General features: G+C 46.1%; 1 protein-coding gene across 15 annotated transcripts in view; it reads right to left on the reverse strand.

The window, feature by feature from the left end:
- The window catches only part of QTGAL (queuosine-tRNA galactosyltransferase), a 357,741-nt gene that overhangs the window by 17,960 nt on the left and 316,669 nt on the right, over positions 1–23,112 (reverse strand). For 9 of the 15 annotated variants that reach the window (XM_075903524.2, XM_075903526.2, XM_014571339.4 and 6 more), the window contains 2 exons: positions 18,980–19,115; positions 6,237–6,305 (listed from right to left, as the gene is read on the reverse strand). In XM_075903524.2, the coding sequence (XP_075759639.2) occupies positions 6,237–6,305; positions 18,980–19,115 (205 nt within the window). Of the gene's footprint in view, positions 1–6,236; positions 6,326–18,979; positions 19,116–23,112 lie in introns of all 15 variants that reach the window. The other 6 variants (XM_089771983.1, XM_089771982.1, XM_089771984.1 and 3 more) reach the window with 2 other exon arrangements.

Here is a 23,112-nt window from a genome sequence, read left to right on the forward strand (position 1 = left end):
AAAACTCCCACTAACTTCAACAGGAGTTTGGCTCCATACCAGGGCGGGCAATCATTTGTAATGAGGGGGCTACTCTAAGATTTTGGCAAGTGCTCAAGGGCCGCATTTCTACCGAGAGGGCTTGGGGTCTGGGACAGAGGTTGGGTGCAGAAGGGAGCCTGAGGTAGAAGACTGGGGTGCAAGAGGAGGTGTGAAGTCTGAGAGGGAGTGTGGGTGAAGGAGGGGGTTGTGATGTGGGGCAGAGGCTTGGGGGGTAGAGTCCAGGAGGAACTGGGGGGGTGCAAGAGAGGATTCTGGCCTAGGGGAAGGGTATAGGAGAGGGTCTGAGAGGAAGCAGTGACCTGGGAGAAAGGGATATAGAGAGTTTGGGTGGTGGCCTGGGGCAGATAGTTGCGGGGAGAGAGTGAGGGTGCCAGAGGACAGGTCTGGCTGGGAGGCTCTCAACTAGGCAGCTCCCAGTCAGCAGCCCTGCAGGAACCTGAAGGCTGCAGTCACAAGCTGCTCCTTATAGCTCTGCTCCGGGCAGGGTGAAGAAGTGGGGGAGGAAGGAGGCTTCATTGGCTGCCCCTGCCACCAGCAAAATATCTCAACTGCTATTGGTCAGAAACTGATCAATGGGTGCTAAAAGATTTTGCTGAGGGCGGGATAGAGCACAAAGCCTCCCGCCTCACTTGCTGCTACCACGCTTTTTATTGGTATAAGTTATTGAGCTCCTATGTCATGAAACCGAACATCAGTCCATTTCCAATCTCTTACTCAAAATCAGCTGAATCTTCATAGAAAACATTCTTTAAGGATATCATTCTCCTTCCAGAAATCTGCCCCCTCCAACTCACTTGACTCCCTTTCTTAACCTGCACTTCTAGAGATAGCTACATGAAAACAGGATCCTTTTTCTGAATAGTCTCTGCTCCTGCCTGTTTATTCATAGAATCATGGAACTGGAAGAGACCTCAGAAGGTCATCGAGTCCAGCCCCCTGCTCTAGGCAGGACCAATCCCAACTAAATCAACCCGGCCAGGGCTTTGTCAAGCCGAGACTTAAACACCTCTAGGGATGGAGACTCCACTACTTCCCTAGGTAACCCATTCCAGTGCTTCACCACCCTCCTAGGGAAATAGTTTTTCCTAATATCCAACCTGGACCTCTCCCACCACAACTTGAGATCATTGCTCCTTGTTCTGCCATCTGTCACCACTGAGAACAGCCTCTCTCCATCCTCTTTGGAACCTCCCTTCAGGAAGTTGAAGGCTGCTATCAAATCCCCCCTCACTCTTCACTTCTTCAGACTAAACAGACCCAAGTCCCTCACTCTCTCCTCATAAGTCATATGCTCCAGCCCCCTAATCATTTTGGTTGCCCTCTGCTGAACCCTCTCCAATGTGTCCACATCCTTTTTGTAGTGGGGGCCCAGAACTGGACACAATACTCCAGATGTGGCCTCACCAGAGCCGAATAAAGGGGAATAATGACATCTCTGGATCTGCTGGCAATGCTCCTCTTAATGCAACCTAATATGCCATTAGCCTTCTTGGCTACAAGGGCACACTGTTGACTCATATCCAGCTTCTCGTCCACTGTAACCCCCAGGTCCCTTTCTGCAGAACTGCTATTTAACTGGTTGGTCCCCAGCTTGTAACTATGTACAACTGTAGTCACAGCTATTGGTGAGGAGACCTTAGGGTACAGAATTTCCATGGTTTCATTGCAGCCTGGCTCAGGACAGACCAAAACATGTTACCATCTGTTCTATGCACTAGTGAAACGAGTTGCTGCTCTCACTGAGTTCTCATATTACAGAAATCGGAGGGGTAGCTGTGTTAGTCTGAATCTGCAAAAGCGGCGAGGAGTCCCTTTGGCACCTTATAGAGTAACCGAAGTGTTGGAGCATAAGCTTTCGTGAACAAAGACCCACTTCGTCAGATGCATGTAGTGGAAATTTCCAGAGGCAGGAATAAACAGGGCTCAACAAATGCACTCGCCCGCTCACCCACGGCGAGTAGATTTTATCAGCTGGTGAGTGCAGGGGCGGACTGGCCCGGTGGGTGGTTGTGACGGGCTGGCCAAAGCCCGCACTATGGGCGACGCGACCCCATCCGATCCGCCGGCCGGGCGGAGGAGCGGGTCGCCGCTGGGAAGGGGGAAGCGCAGTGATTCTCAGTGCCGGGCTGCCCGTGTGCAGCTCCGGCGCGAGGAGGCAGGGCACGAGCCACAGGGCGGGATGCCGGCAGACGCCAGGACACTGGCGTGACATGGCCCCACTGATTTTAAAGGGCCGCGGCAGCTCAGCTCTGGCTGCATGGTCCCGAGAGCTGGCTGTGGTGCAGCCAGGCCCTGCCCCACTGGCTCCAGTCCTGCCGTGGCCCCAGCCCCCTCGCCGGTGAGAGACCGCTCCCGGCTGACCACCTGGCTCGCTGCACTTGCCCCGCGCCCCTTTGTCTCTGCGCCGCCCGTTCCCCGCGCTGCCCCTGCTCCCCTGTACCGCGGATCCCCTGCTCTCCCTCTTCCCTGCGACTCTCTGGCTCTGCGCCGCCCTTGCACCCTGCTCCCCCCAGCTCTGTGCTGCCCATTTCCTGCACTGCCCCTAGACACCGATCCCTCTGCCCCTCCTGTTCCCCGCGTCCCATTCCCCGTGCCTCCACCGCACCCCTTGTCCCTCTGGCTCTGTGCCTCCCGTTCCCCGTGGCACCCCTGCCACCCCCCCACTGTTCCCTGCACCCCCCTGGCTCTGTGCTGTCCCTGCACCCTGTTTCCCCTGTGGGTTGGGAGTGATGGGGTGCTTGTTCATAGGGAGGGGCTGGACAGGGCAGGGAAGGCTGCTGTGATTCAGCAGCGAGTGAAATCGGGAGTTCACTTGAAGCACCTTTGCCTTTATGGAAAAAAAGAAATGAAAATGCTATTTGCTATTTATAGGGCTAAAATGCCAGGACAAAAATGAAAACAAAAAAAAACCATTAAAAATGCAAACTTGTGTAAAAGACAACAAAAAAGGGGGGGGGGGCAAAATGTTTTGCTTGAGGCAGCAAAAAACCTAGAGCTGGCCCTGGGGGAAGGAAAGGGGCTGGGCTGGAATGGACTGTAGGGAGGGGAGGGGGAAAATATGGGGAAGGGGCTTGTGCTGAGGGGAAGGGAAGGGAGGAGGTCAGGAGGAGAAGAAGAAGAAGAAAGGGGAAAGCACCAAGGGACAGGGGTGTAGGAGAGACAAATGCCAGGGGGCCAAGAGCAGACAATGAGGTAAAGGGCAGGAGGGGAGGTGTCAGTGGGAGAGAAGACAGGGTGATGCTGGGAGAAGGCAGAAAGAAGGGGTGGGCATGAGGAAGGCGGGTATGGAACAAGTCATGTGTGTAGGCACAGGGGCATGAGGGGAACGGGGGCAGAGGGTGGTGAGGGGGTGGGCATCAGGGAAAAATAGGACAAAGGGAGCAGGGGCAGTGAGGGAAGGGGGAGGCACCAGGAGGGTGCAGGTGCCAGGGGATTCTGGGGTGAAGCAGAAGGGCAGACACCTGCAGGGGAGGGACCAGCACTAGAGGAGAGAGGCAGGACAGGTGTGTAGAGGGAGGTGTTGGGAGAGGGGATGAGGAGGGGTAGCTCACACGATCAGAGTGGGGCTACTGGTGGAGTAGGCACAGGGGGGAGAGAAGGGCTGGTGGAGGGGGGCAGGTCTCAGGAAGGCCGAGGGTAGTGAGAAGGGCAGGAGTCAGAACAGCAGGGCAGGGTGAGGGGTTGGGGGGCAGCAGGCACCAGGGGAGCAGCAGGCACCAGGGGAGCTGATGGAGCAAGGGTAGGAGACATGGCAGCAGAGGGAAAAGGTAGAGGTTTATAAGATATTTATTAATAACTTGGGTGATATTTATTAATAACGTATTAGTAATTACTGTTCTTATTCTTATTAGGAATTTATGCTATTAAAAAAACCACATTTTGGGGGGGGGAAGGTGGCAAGTCCCTTTTTTACCTGGAGAGTAGGGTTTTCCAGAATTTGTCGAGCCCTGGGTATAAATATGCAGGCCAGAATCAGGCTGAGGAAGCGTTGTTCCAGGTCAGCCATAAAAATGCTCTCTACACTAACATCCCACACATAGATGGAGTACAAGCTGTCAGGAACCGTATCCCTGATGATGCCACAGCACAACTGGTGGCTGAGCTCTGCGACTTTATCCTCACACACAACTATTTCAGATTCGAAGACAATATATACCTCCAGACCAGTGGCACTGCTATAGGCACCCACATGGCCCCACAATATGCCAACATTTTTATGGCTGACCGGGAACAACGCTTCCTCAGCTCTCATCCACTTACGTCCCTTCTCTACCTATGCTACATCAATGACATCTTCAACATCTGGACCCATGGGAAGGAGACTCTGGAAGAATTTCACCACGATTTCAACAGCTTCCACCCCGCCATTAACCTCAGCATGGACCAGTCTACACGGGAGGTCACCACGGTGCAAATAAGTGACGATCACATAAACACCACCCTGTACCGAAAGCCTACCGAGCACTATGCTTACCTGCATGCCTCCAGCTTCCATCCCGGACACACCACACAATCCATTGTTTACAGCCAAGCACTGAGGTACAACGGCATATGCTCCAACCCCTCAGACAGAGACCTATACCTACAAGATCTTCACCAAGCATTCTTTAAATTATGATACCCACACGAGGAAGTGAAGAGACAGATTGACAGAGCCAGACGTGTATCCAGAAGCCTCCTGCTACGGGACAAGCCCAAGAAAGAAACTAACAGAACACCACTGGCCATCACCTACAGTCCTCAGCTAAAACCTCTCAACGCATCATTAGTGATCTACAACCCATCCTGGACAATGATCCCTCACTTTCACAGGCCTTGGGAGGCAGGCCAGTCCTCGCCCACAGACAACCCGCCAACCTGAAGCATATTCTCACCAGCAACTATACACCGCACCATAATAACTCTAACTCAGGAACCAATCCATGCAACAAACCTCGGTGCCAACTCTGCCCACATATATACACCAGCAACACCATCACTGGACCTAACCAGATCAGCCATACTGTCACTGGTTCATTCTCCTGCTCATCTACTAATGTAACATGCCATCATGTGCCAACAATGCCCCACTGCTATATACATCGGCCAAACTGGACAGTCCCTACGTAAAAGAATCAATGGACACAAATCAGATATTAGGAATGGCAACATACAAAAACCTGTAGGGGAACACTTCAATCTCCCTGGACACACAATTGCAGATCTAAAGGTAGCCATCCTGCAGCAAAAAAACTTCAGGACCAGACTTCAAAGAGAAACAGCTGAGCTACAGTTCATCTTCAAGTTTGACACAATCATCTCAAGATTAAACAAAGACTGTGAATGGCTAGCTAACTACAAAAGCAGCTTCTCCTCTCTTGGTATTCACACCTCCCGATCAGCTACTAGAAGTGGGCCTCATCCTCTCTGATTGGATCCAACTCGTCATCTCTAGCCTGATTCTGGCCTGCATATTTATACCTGCCTCTGGAAATTTTCACTACATGCATCTGATGAAGCGGGTCTTTGCCCATGAAAGCTTATGCTCCAACACTTTGGTTAGTCTATAAGGTGTCACAGGACTCCTCGCCGCTAATGCATATTACAAAAAAGCACCATTAAAATGGGTGTGAAATGCCACTCCGGCTCCTTACTGTATAGGAGGAAAAATTCCACACATTCCATTACCCATCTCCAGCCACTAGACCCCTAATTAAATAAATATAGTATGGACTGTATTTAAATTCCCTGGCTGTGTCTAGACTGCCAGCTGTCTACACTGGCCACTTGAATTTCCTCCCTGACAGAACTTCCTACTGTCTGAAATCAGTGCTTCTTGCGGAAATACTATGCTGCTCCCATTCGTGCAAAACTCCCTTTTGCGCAAAGCTTTTGCGCAAAAGGGCCAGTGTAGACAGCTCAGATTTGTTTTGCGCAAAAAAGCCCCGATCGCGAAAATGGCAATCAGGGCTTTTTTGTGCAAAAGCGCGTCTAGATGCGCAAAATGCCAATCTAGACGCTCTTTTCCTCAAATGCTTTTAACAAAAAACTTTTCTGTTAAAAGCATTTGTGGAAAATCATGCCAGTCTAGACGTAGCCCCTATATTTAAAATTAGAGACACTTTTTTTGCAGTTTGTCCAATGTGCTTAGAATGTCACTTCTCACCAGACCATTCCGCATGGTAGGAATGGAAGTGGCACTCATTATTACTAACCTGGGATTCCTGATAAGTGTAGAAACCTTTTGCGATCTTATTTTCATCAACATCACAAAATGCAGCCACCTGGAGAAAACAGAAAAAGGCTACAAAGGGTTTAAAATAAAGCTCGATGCAACCCGCATATGTCTCCAACATTTCCCCACTAAACTTGCCCGTCTATATCCTCTCTCAACTTCACCCTGCCCTCACAAGGGTTCTGAGCTTCAGCTCCTTGGGAGTGCAGTGTCTCAATTTTCAAGCTCTCCATGAATCCCCATGCTCCACACGGCAAGGCTGGTCACATGGGCCCTGATCCTGCAAATGCTTATTCCTGTGAGTAAAGCTGAGCACACATGTCAGTGAGTGTAAGACTGAGGCGATGTCCTGGCTCTCTTCCTTGCTTGGAGCTGCTGGATCACATTACAAGAGCTTTCCTGGTACTATTATTGGGGTGGGCGATTGCTGTAGTTTGTGACAGGGATGTTATGCACCTGGCAATGGGAAAGCAAGTGGTCTGTGTGATTGCCGGGGAGGGAAGGTGCCCATGAGATATGCACTCCACTTATCAGGGCTGGGGAACCTTTTTGGGTGGAGGCCACTGACCCACAGAAAAACCAGTCAGGGGGCCAGACACAAGTGAGAAGCAACCCCCTCACCCTCATTGATCTGGCCCCCTAGTGAGAAGGAGGAAAAACCCTTTCACAGATGTGACCCCCAACTGAGAAGCAGGAAGAAAAAGATGCTTCCCTGCGGACTCCATGCTGGTTTAACTAGGCTTCTTATTCCGAACTACCGTTACTCCTCATGGAACCTAATCCGAACTACCTAGTCCATGCTGCGTGTAGCCGTGGGGCACGGAGTCCGCACTAGTGGACATTTAAAAATGGCGGCGTCCGGCAATATGCAAATGAAGCCCAGGAAATTCAAATCCCGGGCTTCATTTGCAACTCCGGTTGCCTACACTACCACCCTAGTTCGAACATCTAATAAACCATCTTGTTAGTCTTTAAAGTGCTACATAGTCCTGTATTTTGTTTGACCTTAAAATGCGCTGTGGGGCAGTCACAAGGTTAGTGTAGGAGAGTTGGCTGCTGACAGTAGCGCTGCCTTCAGAGATGGGCAGCTGCAGAGCAGGGGCTGCTGGCTGAGAGCCCGGCTCTGAAGGCAGAGCCATCACCCGCAGAAGCAGGAATGGAAGAGTGTAGAAGTGCCACTCTCACTTCTGCACTGCTCCCTGCAGAGCTGAGCCCTCAGTAAGAAGCCACCACTCTTTGGCCGCCCACTTCTGAAGTCAGCAGCGCAGAAGTGAGGCTCGCAATACCACAATTCCCCCCAAATAACCTCGCAAACCCTGGCAACCCCCCCCTGCAACTTCCTTTTGGGTCAGGACCCCCAGTTTGAGAAATGCTGGTCTTCCCCAGGAAATCTGTGTAGTGTAAAAGCACACAAAAGACCAGATTTCACAAGGGGAGACCAGATTTCATGGTCTGTGATGCATTTTTCAGGGCTGTGTATTTAGTTGGGCACTATGCATAATGAGAATAACAATTCTGAACTGTCGATTAACCTACAGATAATAGAAACTACTTGTGGAGTTAAGGTATCCCATGAGATACCCGTATACATTTCTAGACGAATACCTGTGAACATTTCTGTTATTGTACAATATATTCTTAACCAGAGTGCACCAACGTTTGGGAAGGCAGTATTTTTTATTTTCATATATATGCACATACGTATATATATACATATTGTATTAATATTTATTGTTTCATACTATTACACACAAATTCTACATATGTGTTTTGCATATACACATTTATATATTTATAAACAGCCTTAAAAATGCAAACAGATTTTAAACAGAGTTAAGAAGCACTGTCAATTGCCACAGAAATACTTAGGATTCACTTATTGTATGCAATGCAATGAAGCATTATTTCTGGATTCAAACGTGCCAAATATTTCAGAGGTTTACTTACTTGCATTCCTCACAAATATGCCTGTGATTCCAGTTATATGGTGGCCCCAGCTGAACGCATGGATCGCCAAAACATTTTCCAGAGAATTTCACAAATGTGGCCTGGTTTCCTTTAGTTTCCATTGCCCCATTCGTGCTGCCCTATCAGGCCTGTCAGAATGAAGCAGGGCATTTGTAGCTCTTTAGTTAAGGTCTCACAGAAATCAATTATTCTGTGGAGGGATGGGTGGCATTTTTCTACCCTTTTAATTTTTGCATTTAAAATCGATTAACAAGACTTAAGAAATAAAGCCCCAGCTGTCTGATTTATCAGGTTTTTTTTTTAAAGTTACATAATGTTGCAATAAAGGCCGGATCCTTTTCATAGCAGCAGCTACCTCGTTTTCTTTTTATGATTAAGATAATTGTTTCCCTTCACCTGGTGATCCCACGCCCTCTGATGAAAGTAAAAGTATTTTCATTACTCCCACTGAAGGGAGTTACATGAGTCCCACAGATTATGGCTACTCTAGAGAGCTTACAGGGGCACAGCTGCACTGGGGAGTGTAGCTGCTGTAAGCTGACGGGAGAGAGCTCTCTGTAGCTTAATTACTCCCACGAGCCGTGGCAGCTACCGAAGCTCTCCTGCCAACAGTGCTGTCCACGCTGGTGCTTAAACCAGCATAATTATGTCACGCACCAGAGTTGCTAATACCCCTCCACCTCCCGAGTGACAGAATTTGTTGACTTATGCTGTAGTTTAGCTCAGTGGTTTTCCAACTAGGGGTCATGACCCAGTACAGGGTGGTGGAATTAAAGGCCCTGGGCCTCGTTGCTGCAGGGGGATCAGTTGAGCAGTGGGGGTGCCAAGGCAGCTCCCTGCCCATCCTGGCACTGCAGACTGGGCTGTACCCCAGAAGTATCCGACAGCAGGCCCAGCTCCTAGGTGGAGAGCAGAGCGCACAGGGCTCTTCACTCCCATTGGCTGGGAACAACCTGGCTGCGTCTGGGGTGCAGCATGGTCTGTGGTGCCAGAAGAAGCAGGAAGCTGCCTTAACATCCTTCAAGTTAAGCCCATCCTGCCCCAGCCCTGACTCTCTCCCCGAGGCTGGAGCTCCCCCCTACACCCACAGCTCTCGTCCTCGGCCTCGCCCCAGAGCCCACATTCTGGTCAAATGAGATTGAACCACGGGTATCAATAATTTTCTTCAACTCAGTTGTGAGAAAAGTTTGAAACCCCCTGGTTTAACCATCAGTCACTGTGCTACTGACTGATAAGGAATTGCCCCCTCCCTCTCCCAGGACAAAAATTCCCTAGCAGCAAAATTGGGCCTTTCTGAGACTGAGCTTTTTTCTATTGAGTACAAACTGTTGAGTACAAACTGTTGAGTACAAACATTTTTGGGGTGGCAGCCAGGTACTGTCGGCTGGGGCTCTTCTCATGCCCTAACTTTAATCACTTTCGTATCAGCCCTTCTATTTGAAGCCAACCCATGAACAGAGAAAAAAGATAAAGGAAACAGAATGACTAGAAATATAGGGGGAAATAACAAAAGGAGACTCCATGGGGAACACAGCTAATAGAACTGGGAGAACTAAGCAAACACTCCATGGGAGGCAGACACATGACGGTGATAATGGACTGTTAATTAGCTGACAATGGAAAATCAAACTAATGACGATTCAGTCCATGAATAGAAGGATCACATCACAAACCAATAAGGAGAGTCACTGCTACTCTTAAATAACTAAAAACAAGACTTGAGCTGACCATGCTTTTATAGACACTTTCCCGTATGCCCAAGTCTTTGCCTACCATATTGCCCCCCCCATGCACCAAGTGCAGTAACTACCTGCTGAAAGAACAAACACCATGTGTTGGCCACACTAAAAAAACCAATCCCAAGGACATTTGATATATGAACTTTCCAATAAAGGAAATAAAAGAACGCATGAAAGAATCAAGTAAATATAACATGAGTTTTGTACATAGCAGTAAATGAGAGACACATTTCCGTGGAAGATGGGGTTAATTCAACCCAAGTTAAATTTTCTTATCAGAAAGATGGATGCCTAACACAGCGGTATCTTTATATGTAACTGCCAGTGGTTTTAGGCTGCTTAAACCTGATAACTATAGTACTGTGAAATACATTTGCCTTGAATAGGTAAATCTTCTGTTAGATTACATGCCATGTGGGTGGTCCAAGAGACAGTTGATTATTTTTCTGCCACCACTATTTATTTTTAATTAAAAAAAATGTGTGTCCGGAAACTGGATACAGAACTTACAACCAAGTGTTTATGCAATAAGCAGAACTCAGAGCATCAGGCTTACATGACCTGTTTACTTTAGAATAATAGGCTTAACAAAGAGTCTCTTATTTATTTTCTTCCACCAATTGATTCTAATCTTATGTCTTTTCTGAAGACCATCGGTGTCTGCAGTACTGCATCCTGGGGAGAAATACATGAAATGACTGAAAAATACTCTCAAGCTTCTTTGCCACAACTAGTAGACCATGCAGGATCATAAGTAAATCAGCAATAGAGATGTAGCCGTGTTAGTCCAGCCTAACCTCTAGCTCTCTTTTGAACCCTGTTAAAGTCCTAGCCTTTACAACATTCTCTGGTAAGGAGTTCCACAGGTTGACTGTGTGCTGAGTGAAGAAAAATTTCCTTCTGTTTGTTTTAAACCTGCTGCCTATTAATTTAATTTGGTGACCCCTAGTTCTTATATTGTGGGAATAAGTAAATAACTTTTCCTTATTCACTTTTTCCATTCAAGTCATGATTTTATAGACCTATCATACCCCCCTGCCCTTACTCTCCTCTTTTCTAAGCAGAAAAGTCTAAGTCTTTTTAATCTCTCTTCATATGGGACCCGTTCCAAACCCCTCATCATTTTTGTTTCCCTTCTCTGAACGTTTTCCAATGCCAATATATCTTTTTTGATATGAGGCGACCACATCTGTATGCAGTATTCAAGATGTGGGCGTACCATGGTTTTATACAGAGGCCTTAAGATATTTTCTGTCTTTTCCCCCTATTCCTTTTTTAATGATTCCTAACTAATAGCCGTAACAGGAGGAACAATGGCTCATTTCATACTTGATGTGTCTTCTGATTTCTTTTTCATTACAGGAAATGGTTTTTCACACATCCTCCTCTACTCATCATTGTATTACTATTTCCAGTGGTAAAGTCTAAGGAGACTTTAGTGACCTAAGAACACTACTTTTGTTAGCAGGGTCTTGTTCACATTATTTTCTTTCTTCGAGATTATATTTCACCTTGAAAATAAGCTTGGTATCCATTGTAATTTGCTTTACATGTAGTTTGATGATTTACAGCATGATTTACAGAATCTGATTAGAGCAAACTGAGACCTGTACAATGAAGGACAATGACTTTGATACTTGATTTTCTCTACCAGCTCCCTAAACTCAACATCCAATGCTAGCTATAATGAACCTCTACATACAGTGAAGCTGTTTTTTGAAAAACCATGCTTTACTGCAAGCTAGTCTCATGTGAATACACCTTATCAAATTGCACAACACACCTATTAAATCCCTTCTATAACGTTTTCCCTAAACCATTCATTGCAGAATTATGATAGGGAATTTTATTACCTGGGCTCATGCATCCTTTCATATATTTTAAATCTCTGATAAGCTTCATGATCCTGCTCTTTGTTCTAATTTCTACACTGAAAATTGCTTGAAGGCCTAGGGATTATTTTAATATATGTTTCTGAGAAAGTAAAATCTATTCTTTCAACACACCTCAGGAAAAAAAACCAACTCCGAGCGTAAGCATCAAAGCGTAATAAGAGAAAGTGAGATTAATGTCAAACAGAAAGAGACACCATGTCAGATATACAGGCCTTCCAGTCCGTCTCAAGTGGAACCACAAAGCTAATGAGCATGACCATTCTTATACAAGATCCAAAGACCATAATCAGCATCAAAGCGCCAATCTCATTCCACCTGTTCATCTTTAATGCTGAACCACAGGAAGGGGGCGTGTCTTAATTCCAGCCATGTGCTTCATTTATCAGATCTGAGAGACTGCTCAGAAACAGCACTACTCTTGCTCATCACACATAAATATAACAATATTCCTCATCAGAAGGCTGCAAAACCATTTGAATCCCAGAATCCGGTGCCTGTGTTACAGCCAGTACATGTGGTAAACACCCCTAAGCATACACAGAAATCTTTATTACATGCAACAAACAGCTCCATTCACAGAGAACAGAGCTTGGGACCCACTTGTATGTTTGTTTCTCTCTTCTCCAGACACGGAAGATGGTCTTGGTCATTTCTTTAGTGGGCATGCGGAAATACTCCTTTTAGCTGAGTTTTCACAACAATGGAATAGACAAGACAGCACCAAAATAATCCATCTAGGTATCTACGCATACACATCATCCTAGAAACAGTTGGTTTCTATCTTCAACTGCACATTACAGACTAAGCGGATGTGTTTTAAACAAAAAAAGGTCTGTACAGTTTCACTCTTGCAGAAAAGCTAACACTGCCTCTCTGTCAACTCTTTGAAACAAGAAGGGTACCATCAGGAAGCTGTATTTCCTTAAGAATACTGAGATACTGGCAATCAATTCTTTAAAAAATACTAGTTAAACAAGTATTGTTCCTGCTAGGTTGCTATCTGGCTAGCATAAATACTGAGCTCTGAATTTTTGCCTAGACTCTTTGGAGACAAAACATTTCTTTTAATCACCATCACATTTCTTAGCAAGGGGAGGAGTTTTTGGCTAGGTGTCCTTTTCCTTTAGAACACTGCCAGACTGCCATTTCAGACTATTTTCAAAACATGCTTGGATAACATTTTGCAACAAATGAAGACTGGTGCTCCTGGAAAATACTAAGTTCTCTTCTGTAGCGGTATTGCTATTAAGACTTCATATACATCTAATAAATATGGGATACCAGAGGATTTACTCGGCATTTCTAGGGTTCTTAACTGAAATACTTTTTGTTTTTCTTAATTTCAATCAGTGCTCTGGGGTGGGGCTGCAGATAAGGGGTTTAGAATGGAGGCTGCCCCAGGACGAGAGGACAATCCCAACTCTCCGTCACTGCACAGCTTGGGGCCAGATGTGAAGTGTCTGTCCACGGCTGCTGCCGCTGCAGCCGTCACAGCCGAGGGATGGTGCGTATCCCAACTGGGGGACAGACAGACTTAGGGTATGTCTACACAGCAAAGTTATTTCAAAATAACAGCCCGTACTTTGAAATAACTTTCCTAGTGTCTACGCAGCCAAACCGCTGTTTTGAAATAAGTGCTTATTTCTAATTTGGTAAACCTCATTCTACGAGGAAAAACACCAAATTTGAAATAGCTATTTCAAAATAAGTGCTGTGAAGACACTTATTTCCAAATAGGAGGCCTCCAGCCTTCCCAGGGTGCCCTGGTGGCCACTCCAGCCTCAACCAAGAACACTTCTTTCCCTCCCCCCTTTCCCGGAGCCCTTAAAGGGGTAGATTCTGGCCACAGTGCCTGTGCCAGCTCCAAGCCTGCCAGCCCAGAACCAGCAGTCACTGCCCTGACCCAGTGGCCCCAAATCCACATGAGCCAGCAATCCACTGGCAGCCAGCCCTCCACCGCTCCCCAGGAGCAGTCTGCCAGCTCCCAGGAGCCTGACAAGGCCGGGAGAAGGAAGGCACCTTCCTGGGCCAGGGTGGAGATCATGGACCGTATTCAGCTTTGGGGGGGATGCCCCCAACTTCCATGATTTCTGCACTAGACGGAGGAACGTGGCTGCCTATGGCAGGATAGCTGCCAGCCAGGCTGCCAAAGGCCACATGCGAACCCAGGAGCAGGTTTGCATGACAATCAAGTTGGTCCGGCAAGACCCCCAACCCTGAGCCCTGAGCTTCTCCTCCCCCTTCTTCACCTTGCTTCCCCCTTCCAGCTCCCTCCTCTCAGGTTTCCCCCTCCCCTCTCCCACCTCCTTTCCCCAGTCTCACCTGAGTTTCATTCCCTCCCCTCAGTTTTTTTAAATAAAGAGAGTTTGTGCTCATGAAAATACGTGTATTTTATTTTACATCAGGACGGGGGGTTAGGGAGGGGTAAGTGGAAGGACGTGAAGGAGGAATGAGACATAAGCCCCCAGTGGGGCAGGCCAGGAGGCTCTTAGTGCTCCTCAGGGTGGAAGCTCTCTTGCAGGGCCTCTTGGATAATGACAGCCCCCTGACGGACCTCCCAGATGGCAGCCTGCAGAAAGTGCAGCCAGGCTCACAGCAACACATCCAAGAGAAGCACCAGCGTGCCCAGGGGCAGTTCTGGCTCCATTTTGCAGAGTGCTGTGGTGTCCTGAGCGAGGGCAACCAGAACACGCAGAGACAAAATGCTTTGTTGTCCCTCATTGAGGTAGACAAGCAAGCAGGGAAACCTGAGAACTGGCTGTCCCGGGAAGGGGGGGGTCCCCTTTAAGCACAGACCTCAGATAGCCTCAGGCAGCAGACCCACACAGTAAGTCCTGACCTGGTTCTGGCCCGCCTTAAATGCGATTCAGAGTCCACTCAGTGTGGATGCACTATTTTGAAATAGCAAACAGCTATTTCAAAATGCATTTGGTGTGTAGATGTGTTATTTCGAAATAAGCTATTTCAAAATAACACTGTAGTGTAGACATACCCATACAGACAGACATCTGAAATATATAGTACTAGCTGTCCCTTTCTCCACTCCTATTCCCTGCTTCTTCAATGGGGTTACAGCTGTCCCAGTCCCCATCTCTGGCCCCTGCTAGCAGACCACTCCCTTTCTGTTTTATGAGATACAACTGCATTCCAGGCACATCCCATTGTCCTGGCACAACCAAATCTTTCCCTTGTTTAAGTTATGATAAGTGGAAGCTGCAAATTCGATGGTTCTAGTTCTCACTGTTTAGGAGGAGTTCTTGAACAGACTCACAGATGTATGGACAGACAAACTCTCTCAAATATATAGAAGCTCTCACTCCTAAGTATAGCAGACACATCCACTGCTTCAAAAGGCTCATGAGAACCCACATTATGGTTTCCATATTGTACAGTCCGTCAGACACATTTAGATTTTTGCATTGCTCAAATCAGAAACTAATCTATGGATACAATTTTCACAAGAGCCTATCTGACCAAGGAACCTAGGTACCATTTTCAAAATTGAATTATGCACTACATAGACTAATACTTAATAGTAACAGGATGTAACACTAATAAAGTTGAATCTGGGTATAATTTTCAAAAGGACCTAAGTGACTTGGCACTATGCATATATGTCTAAAAGTCTTTAGCATACAGGTGATGAACCAGATTCTACTCCCATTTACGCTGACAATTTCATTGAGAAAAATGGTGTTGGACTGAGGTAAAACAACAGATTTTGTTCATAAAGCTCTACACTAAGGTAGGAATTTTAAGTGGGTGACATTTTCATTTGGCTCCTTGGGCAGTATTGCGTTTCAGTACCTAACTATCTGTAGATTCAAGAACAAAGAATACCACTTTCATGCCTAAACAATTCTCAATCTTTCACGTTAGCCTGTAAATATAATGTCTCTATTTTATTAGCATATTTACCTGGTGTTGCTCAGGTCATTAAGGAGGGGCTCAGGACAGGGGGATGAAGGTGTAGGAGGGTTCAAGGAAGGGGACTAGGGCTGTGGGGGTGCAGGGTTGGGGATGAGGAGGGACCCAGGGGATTGGGCTGGAAGTGTGGGGGGTTCAGGAGTCAGGGATGGGGGTGAGTAGGGCTCAGGGCAGGTGGTGGGAGCTCAGAACAGGGGGTTCAGGAGTGAAGGAAGGGGGCTGGGAGATCTGACTCCAGGCTCCCAGCAGCATTTCAAAATGGCAGGGCCACATGGAGTCTGGGATCAGCAGGGGACTCTCCCGCTGACCCCGGGCTCCACATGGCGCTGCAGCTTTAAAATGCTGCGAGGAGCCTAATGCTCGGCTCCCGGTAGCGTTTCAAAGCGGCAGCGCTGCACAGAGCCCAGGGTCAGCGAGTGTCCAGCTAACTCCAGGCTCCACACAATCATTTCGCCTTTGATGTGTAGCAAAAGGTGGAGGCGACCTATCGACTAATCCAATAGTTGATGCAAAATGCAGTGAGTATTCGATTACTCGCTATTTGACATCCCTAATTTGATAGCAGGGGGCTGAGGGTTTGGGGATGTAGGGGGCACAGGGCAGGGGATGGAGATGTGGGGAGTCACTCACTCATCAAATGAAGTGGGTTTTACCCCCAAATGTTCATGATGCTACATATTTGTGTTGGTCTCTAAGGTGCCACAGGACTACTTGTTGATTTTAGAGTAACTTGTTTTTCTAAGGCAGACGGCAGTAACCTGTGAAAATTGGTTGGTGCTTGGAATCAGTGGCAACGCTTTGGAACAAAGCCAAAATCTCCTGACTTGCTGTGTAATCCTGAGCAAGTTACTTAGAACTTTTGGGTGCCACTCAATCTGAGACTCCAAGGGATTGATTTTTAACCATGCTGAGAATCTACAATGACAACTGAAATCAACTACACAGAGACAGCTACACAGACTTTGTTTTAATTGCTAGTTGTTCCCTCTTAAAAACTGCCATGACATGCCTATTTTTTACCAGCATTTTTCTGCAGAACACCACTGAAATGAATCAGACAGCAATGTGCACGTATACCTGCAACAGGCAAGTGTTTGATGTCCTAGATGTGGTTGATATGGCATTCTGTAACCAATGGGTTAATGGCTAAAGCCATGTTTCCGTACCCAAGCACAGCATACTGAAATATACTTAATTATAACCTTGACAGAAACAAAATAATATCATGGTCTGAAGCGTTGCCAAAGCAAACTTTATACAAAGGTCAGCTGGAAAGAACGTCAGGATCCCAGTTAATTAGAAGCACATCAACAGTGCTCGAGCATTGCTGAAGCAGGGCTGCTCCATACTGCACAAGGGGGAAGTCTTAGCCTCTAAGCAGCAAAACAGCTCAAACAATACCATGACTCTCTGTTGCCTTTTTCATTTTGTGATGGCATCCTCAAGTTATCGCTGATTACTACAGCACAGGATATTAACTTCTCTAGAAGTAGGTGTCACTTCCATCCCAGAATCATTCTATCTTAAATCCATCTGCATTTTAGATTGGTCTATTTATATATATTTAACAAGCCCGAGAAGGTAATGGGTTGCAACACAGACACCACATACTGTTTTCTGGTTTTCATTTCAAAAGACCCTGCTTGAATAGTGTCACCAATCACCTGTCCACCTCTTACTTATGAAATTAGTTTCTAATTCTTTCAGGGCCATCAGCTGGAAAGTGAGATGAACTTGAGGAATTCACACAGCACTTTATAAAAATGCACTCTGTATGGAGTCAACCTTTTCCTGAAACCTCACAGCCTTGTGCACACTGCATTCAAGTAGATGACTCAACACTCGGCAGCAAATTGTTCTGTCCTTTTTGCTGAAGTACTTTGTCTTACATGCCCAGCATTAAACTTCTCGCTACTTTACTCATCGCCTTAGTCACAGATATGGAAGGATGGCACTGGAATGGCATGATCAGTACCTGCTACCAGACTCTTTATGTGACTGTCTCCCATTTCTGCCCAATGAATTCTGCTGTGGGTGTTTCATTTATTTTAGTTTCTTACTGGATGTGTGTGGTCTGAGGTCGTCTGGATTCATCAGGTTCCCCTTTTTTCATTCTCTTGCCTCCCATATTTTTCATAAAAAATAGACATTGAAATGAGTGTTTCAAGACTATTTATAAGACACAGACATATGACAACCCTGGAGGCTTTATCTCACAACATTATAAGACAGGAATAAAATTATATGTGCACAAGGTGTTTTAATTCCTAGACAAACTCTCCTAAGCAAACCTCTGTCACTGTCAATTCTTAGTAACTACTATGTTCAGAAACAAATGCATTATTAATTAAACATAGAGGAGAAAATGTGGCACATGAATACAAAATGCAACAGTGAAGATTTCTACTAGGTAATATAAGGTATCTATTCCACATAACACAAACCAGGTTCCTTAGCACACCATGAGGCCCAGGGCCCTGTCGGTGGCCTGCCAGCTTGGCGGGAATCCAATCGAAACACACCAAGCCTTTATCCAGTTCTAACACCATTTCCCTACAAAACTCTGGAGTCTTTGGTCTCTGGGATCCTCTAATCTCTGTGACATCGCCTGTCTGTATACCAGGATCTGGCCCTGTCCAGCTGGTCTCTCTGCCTCAGAGTGCAAGCAATCCACTCCCTAGAGCTAGCAACGCACCCCCCGTGGTCAGCCCAGACTGAGCTACTCTGAGGTCTTTTATACCCGAGCACCAACTAGAGCATGCTCAACAGAGCTGTGGGGCATGGCCTCTTCAGCTAAAAGAGAAGGATTAACCCCTGGTGTACCGGTGCAGTGCTGGTATGCTCTGTCAAACCCAGAGAGGCATTTTTCTTTAGTTCACTTGGAACTGCTGGGGGATGTGAGGTTATGCCAACAGCAAGCCCATGAGATGTGACATGCAGCCTGATCATTTACATGCAATCATCAGCAGGAAAACATGATATAACATCATTTGGAAGAGAAATGAATTCTATGATTTTAAAAAGGGAGCAGCACAGCTACACACAGACTGGCAAACTAACATCTCTGAAAAATGTGAGAGATACACACCCTGCTACAATGACTTTAATTGTCAGGGAGCTAGTGGGCCTAGGAAGGAGAGAAGAAATTGCCTTTTCACAGCTTTTACCCACACTTGATTTTCTTGGCATCTCACCTTTTTTTGATTAGCTGATGATAAGCTTCTATAGAGCTTCCTGCCCTGTTTGCCAGCATTCCAAATGGTGAAAGATGTCCAGTGCTTGAGGGCTCTGTCTTCCAGAAACCTGACTCGGTGAGCCCAGATGGTTTCCCTGGGGAATTAGAAAAGAGGTGAGTCCAGCACCTTAACAAGGTAAGAAATAGCAATGTCAACAGAGACTCATTCTTGATTCAAAAAGCACAATGAAAGCTCACACTAGCAACAGTTCCAGCGGCAATGAATGCTGTGGCTGGAAAAAACATCTCTTGTTTAAATATTTAACTTCTTGTCTCTGTCTCTAAGGGTATGGCTATACTGCCACCCTAGTCTGAACTAGAGTGGCTAATGTAATCATTTGAACTTGCAAATGAAGCCCGGGGTTTAAATATCCCGGGCTTCATTTGCATGTTCCCGGGCGCCACCATTTTTAAATGCCCAGTAGCTCGAACTACCTGCCCACAGCTACACGCAGCACGGGCTAGGTAGTTCAAATTAACACTCTTACTCCTCCTGCAATGAGTTTGTCTGTTGGTGTCTGTCTGTCTGTCTATCTGTCTCACGGCATATGCACCCTTCCCCGGGATGTGCCCTGCTGCAGCTGCAATAGCTGTGGAGAGACAATTCTGACCTGACCCCAAGCTGCTGCACTGAGAGAAGGGCTGGAGTTGTCCTCTCTCACTGGAGCAGATTGCATACTGAAGCCCATCGCCAGCCCCATCCCAGAACAATGATGAAGAAAAACAAAACTTACTTGAATTAAAGGCCTGAGCAACGCTGGGTAAATCTCCTAGTAAGATTAAAAAAAATCACCATAACATTCCTACAAGGGTACCATTTTCAGTACACCTCAGTGATTTACCTGTGACCCATTTTTGTTAATGACTTAAGCCCACAGAAGCCTAAGGCCTTGTCTACACTGGCATGTTTTGTAGCAAAAAACTGCCTTTTGTTGACAAAACAGTGAGAGCGCACACACTACAATACAACTTGTCAGGAAAACCACCCAGTTTTGGGGACAAAAAACTTCCACCCCTGTGAGAGACTTTTGTCTTTTCCCCTTCCTCTATTGTCAACAAAGGACCAGTGTGGACTCTGTTGTTTGTTTTGTCGAGAAAACTAGCTTCCGCCAGTATCCCACAATGCCTGCTCTGATGGCTGTGCTCAGTGTTTTGATCTTTGTTGCCCTGCAGGCATGCACCTCTCCCGTTTCAAAGCTCCTGGCAGTATCTGACAGCTGAGTGAGCTTCTTTGTTTGGGGAAGAAACGAAAAGAGCAAATCATTGGAATGCTCCCACTCTGCCCTGCTAGAAACGCAGCAGCAGGCAGACGGCTGCTGCAGGGGGAAGATTGTTGTGCTGCTTTGACGTTCCTCAGAATAGAGAGCTCACAGAGCTTCGTGATTCTGCTCCCAGCAGCTGAGAATGCCGTGGGAGAACTCGAAGAGAATCCCATGAAGTGAAGGGATCAGCTCTGCCTTCCCACAATACTGCCCTGCGGGGTGCTTACCCACAATGCTTTGCTCTGTCTGTCAACAGGGGAAGCTAGCAATGTGGCCATGAAATGTCGACAATGAGAGACAGAAAAACCAGCCTGATCAGTTTTCACTTTTGCATGTTGACAGCAGTTTTGTTGCCACACCTTCCCAGTGTAGACAGAGTCTAAGACCCATTGAAAGTCAAGGAGATTTAAGCTCCTAAATTGCTTGGGCACTTTTGAAAAAAATTACCCTGCGTGATTTATCCCTGTGTGATTTAAGAGCACAAGTTCCATTCACTTTCAGTGGGACTCAGGCTCCCAAGCCTGAAAATGTTACTGTAAATTATTTATCGCATTTCCCAACCAGAGACTGAACAATTCACTACAATAACATTCTCGTACATGGCTACGTTTCAGGGTGAATTTTGTAAAGGCCTGAAGGGAGGTTCCAAAGAGGATGGAGAGAGGCTGTTCTCAGTAGTGACAGATGGCAGAACAAGGAGCAATGGTCTCAAGTTGTGGTGGGAGAGGTCCAGGTTGAATATTAGGAAAAACTATTTCACTAGGAGGCTGGTGAAGCACTGGAATGGGTTACCTAGGGAAGTAGTGGAGTCTCCATCCCTAGAGGTGTTTAAGTCTCGGCTTGACAAAGCCCTGGCTGGGTTGATTTAGTTGGAATTGGTCCTGCCTAGAGCAGGGGACTGGACTTGACGACCTTCTGAGGTCTCTTCCAGTTCTATGATTCTATGATTAAGAAGACTGAAATATTGATTGTTCTCCTTAATATTACAGAAAATTAACTCCTTTAAGTAATAAACTCCTACATTTCCCTTGACAAATTTCCTAAAACCCTAAAATATTCTAATTGAAAAGACGGCTCAGATGTCAAATGTTCTGCTTATATTTATGCTTTCTAGCTAACTATAATTTCTTTCCATGTTACTCAAATATAAAAACAACTTAGCCTTGACTATATTTTTGGTATTTTTTTAAATATAAAAACCTCAACTTTGCATTTCAAAATGTTGTGTCTGATGGCTAAATTACAGCAGAACCAATTGCACCATATAAACACACAATCTTTCCAAATACCAGCTTCCCACAATTTAACACATGGACATTTTGAAGGGTTTTTAATGTATTTATATTGTAGAGTCTGAGGTATTTTTGGACTTCTTTAGGCTAATGCATATCTAAAAGCGCGGAACTGAGGGATAATGGAGCTTTTAGTTAGACTTAGGCTTGTCATTCACAAAAGTTACAATGTTATTCTTTAAATGCAAGTGAGTGAGGCCACAGGGAGAATTTCTCTTTGTGTGCATGAGAGAGAGAGAGAGAGAGAGAGAGAGAGAGAGAGTAGGACTCAGAAGATTTCAGGGCCAGAGTTATTTTCTTCTTGTGCAGGATTTCTCTTTCTACATGATTCTCTTTCTAAATGGATTGGATAAATGGACAGTAAGGTGGATAGATAGTTGTCTAGATTGCCAGGCTCAATGGACAGTGATCAGCGATGTTTGGTCGGTGGTTGGTGTCATGTGGAGTGTCTGGGGCTGGATACGCTGGAGGGCAGAGACAAGGTCCAGAGTGGCTTGAACAAATTAGAGGATTGAGCCAAAAGAAATGAGGTTCAACAAGGACAAGTGGAGTCCTGCACATGGGACGGAAGAATCCCAAACACTGTTACAGGCTGAGGACCAACTGGCTAAGCAGCAATTTGTCAGAAAAGGACCTGGGGATTACAGTGGATGAGAAGCTGGATATGAGTCAACAGTGTGTCCTTGTAGCCAAGAAGGCTAATGGTATATTAGGGTGCATTAGGAAGAACATTGTCGGCAGATCTACGGAAATTATTATTCCCCTTTATTTTGCACTGGTGAGGCCACATCTTGAGTACTGAGTCCAATTCTGAACCCTCCCTGCTCCCCAGTCCAGAAAGGATGTGGATACATTGGAGAAAGTCCAGTGGATGGCTACAAAAATGATTAGGGGGCTGGAGTCATGACTTATGAGGAAAGGCTGAGGGATTTGAGCTTATTGAGTCTTCAGAAGAGGAGGGGGGGGGGGGGTTGATAGCAGCCTTCAACTTCCTGAAGGGGAGTTCCAAAGGGAATGGAGAGAGTCTGTTCTCAGTGGTAGCAGATGACAGAACAAGGAGTAATGGTATCGTGTTGCAGGGGGAGAGGTCTAGGTTCACTATTAAGAAAAACTATTTCACTAGGAGGGTGGTAAAGCACTGTAATGGGTTACCTAGGGCAGTGGTAGAACCTCCATCTCTAGAGGTTTTTAAATTCCAGCTTGACAAAGCCCTGGTTGGGATGATTTAGTTGGGATTGGTCCTGCTTTGGGCAGAGGGTTGGACTTGCTGACCACCTGAGGTCTCTTCCAATCCCAATATTCTATGATACTCCTAACAGATCATGTTCTGTGTCATAAAGTATAATTCCGTTACTATGAGTGAATTATGGTGATATAGTATTAGATATCTTGAGAGTCACAACTACTTCTCGTTAAAATTATTTATGACAAACGTTGAGCTATATCGTAATCCTTCTTGAGCAAAGAGTGTGACTCATTTTCTATTTTAAATGTAATTTTGAACTGCACTCAAATTTACCAAAACCAAATTGATTGAC

The sequence above is a fragment of the Pelodiscus sinensis genome, chromosome 20, assembly GCF_052426305.1.
Source record: "Pelodiscus sinensis isolate ZL-2025 chromosome 20, ASM5242630v1, whole genome shotgun sequence".
Taxonomy (NCBI): Eukaryota; Metazoa; Chordata; order Testudines; family Trionychidae; genus Pelodiscus; species Pelodiscus sinensis.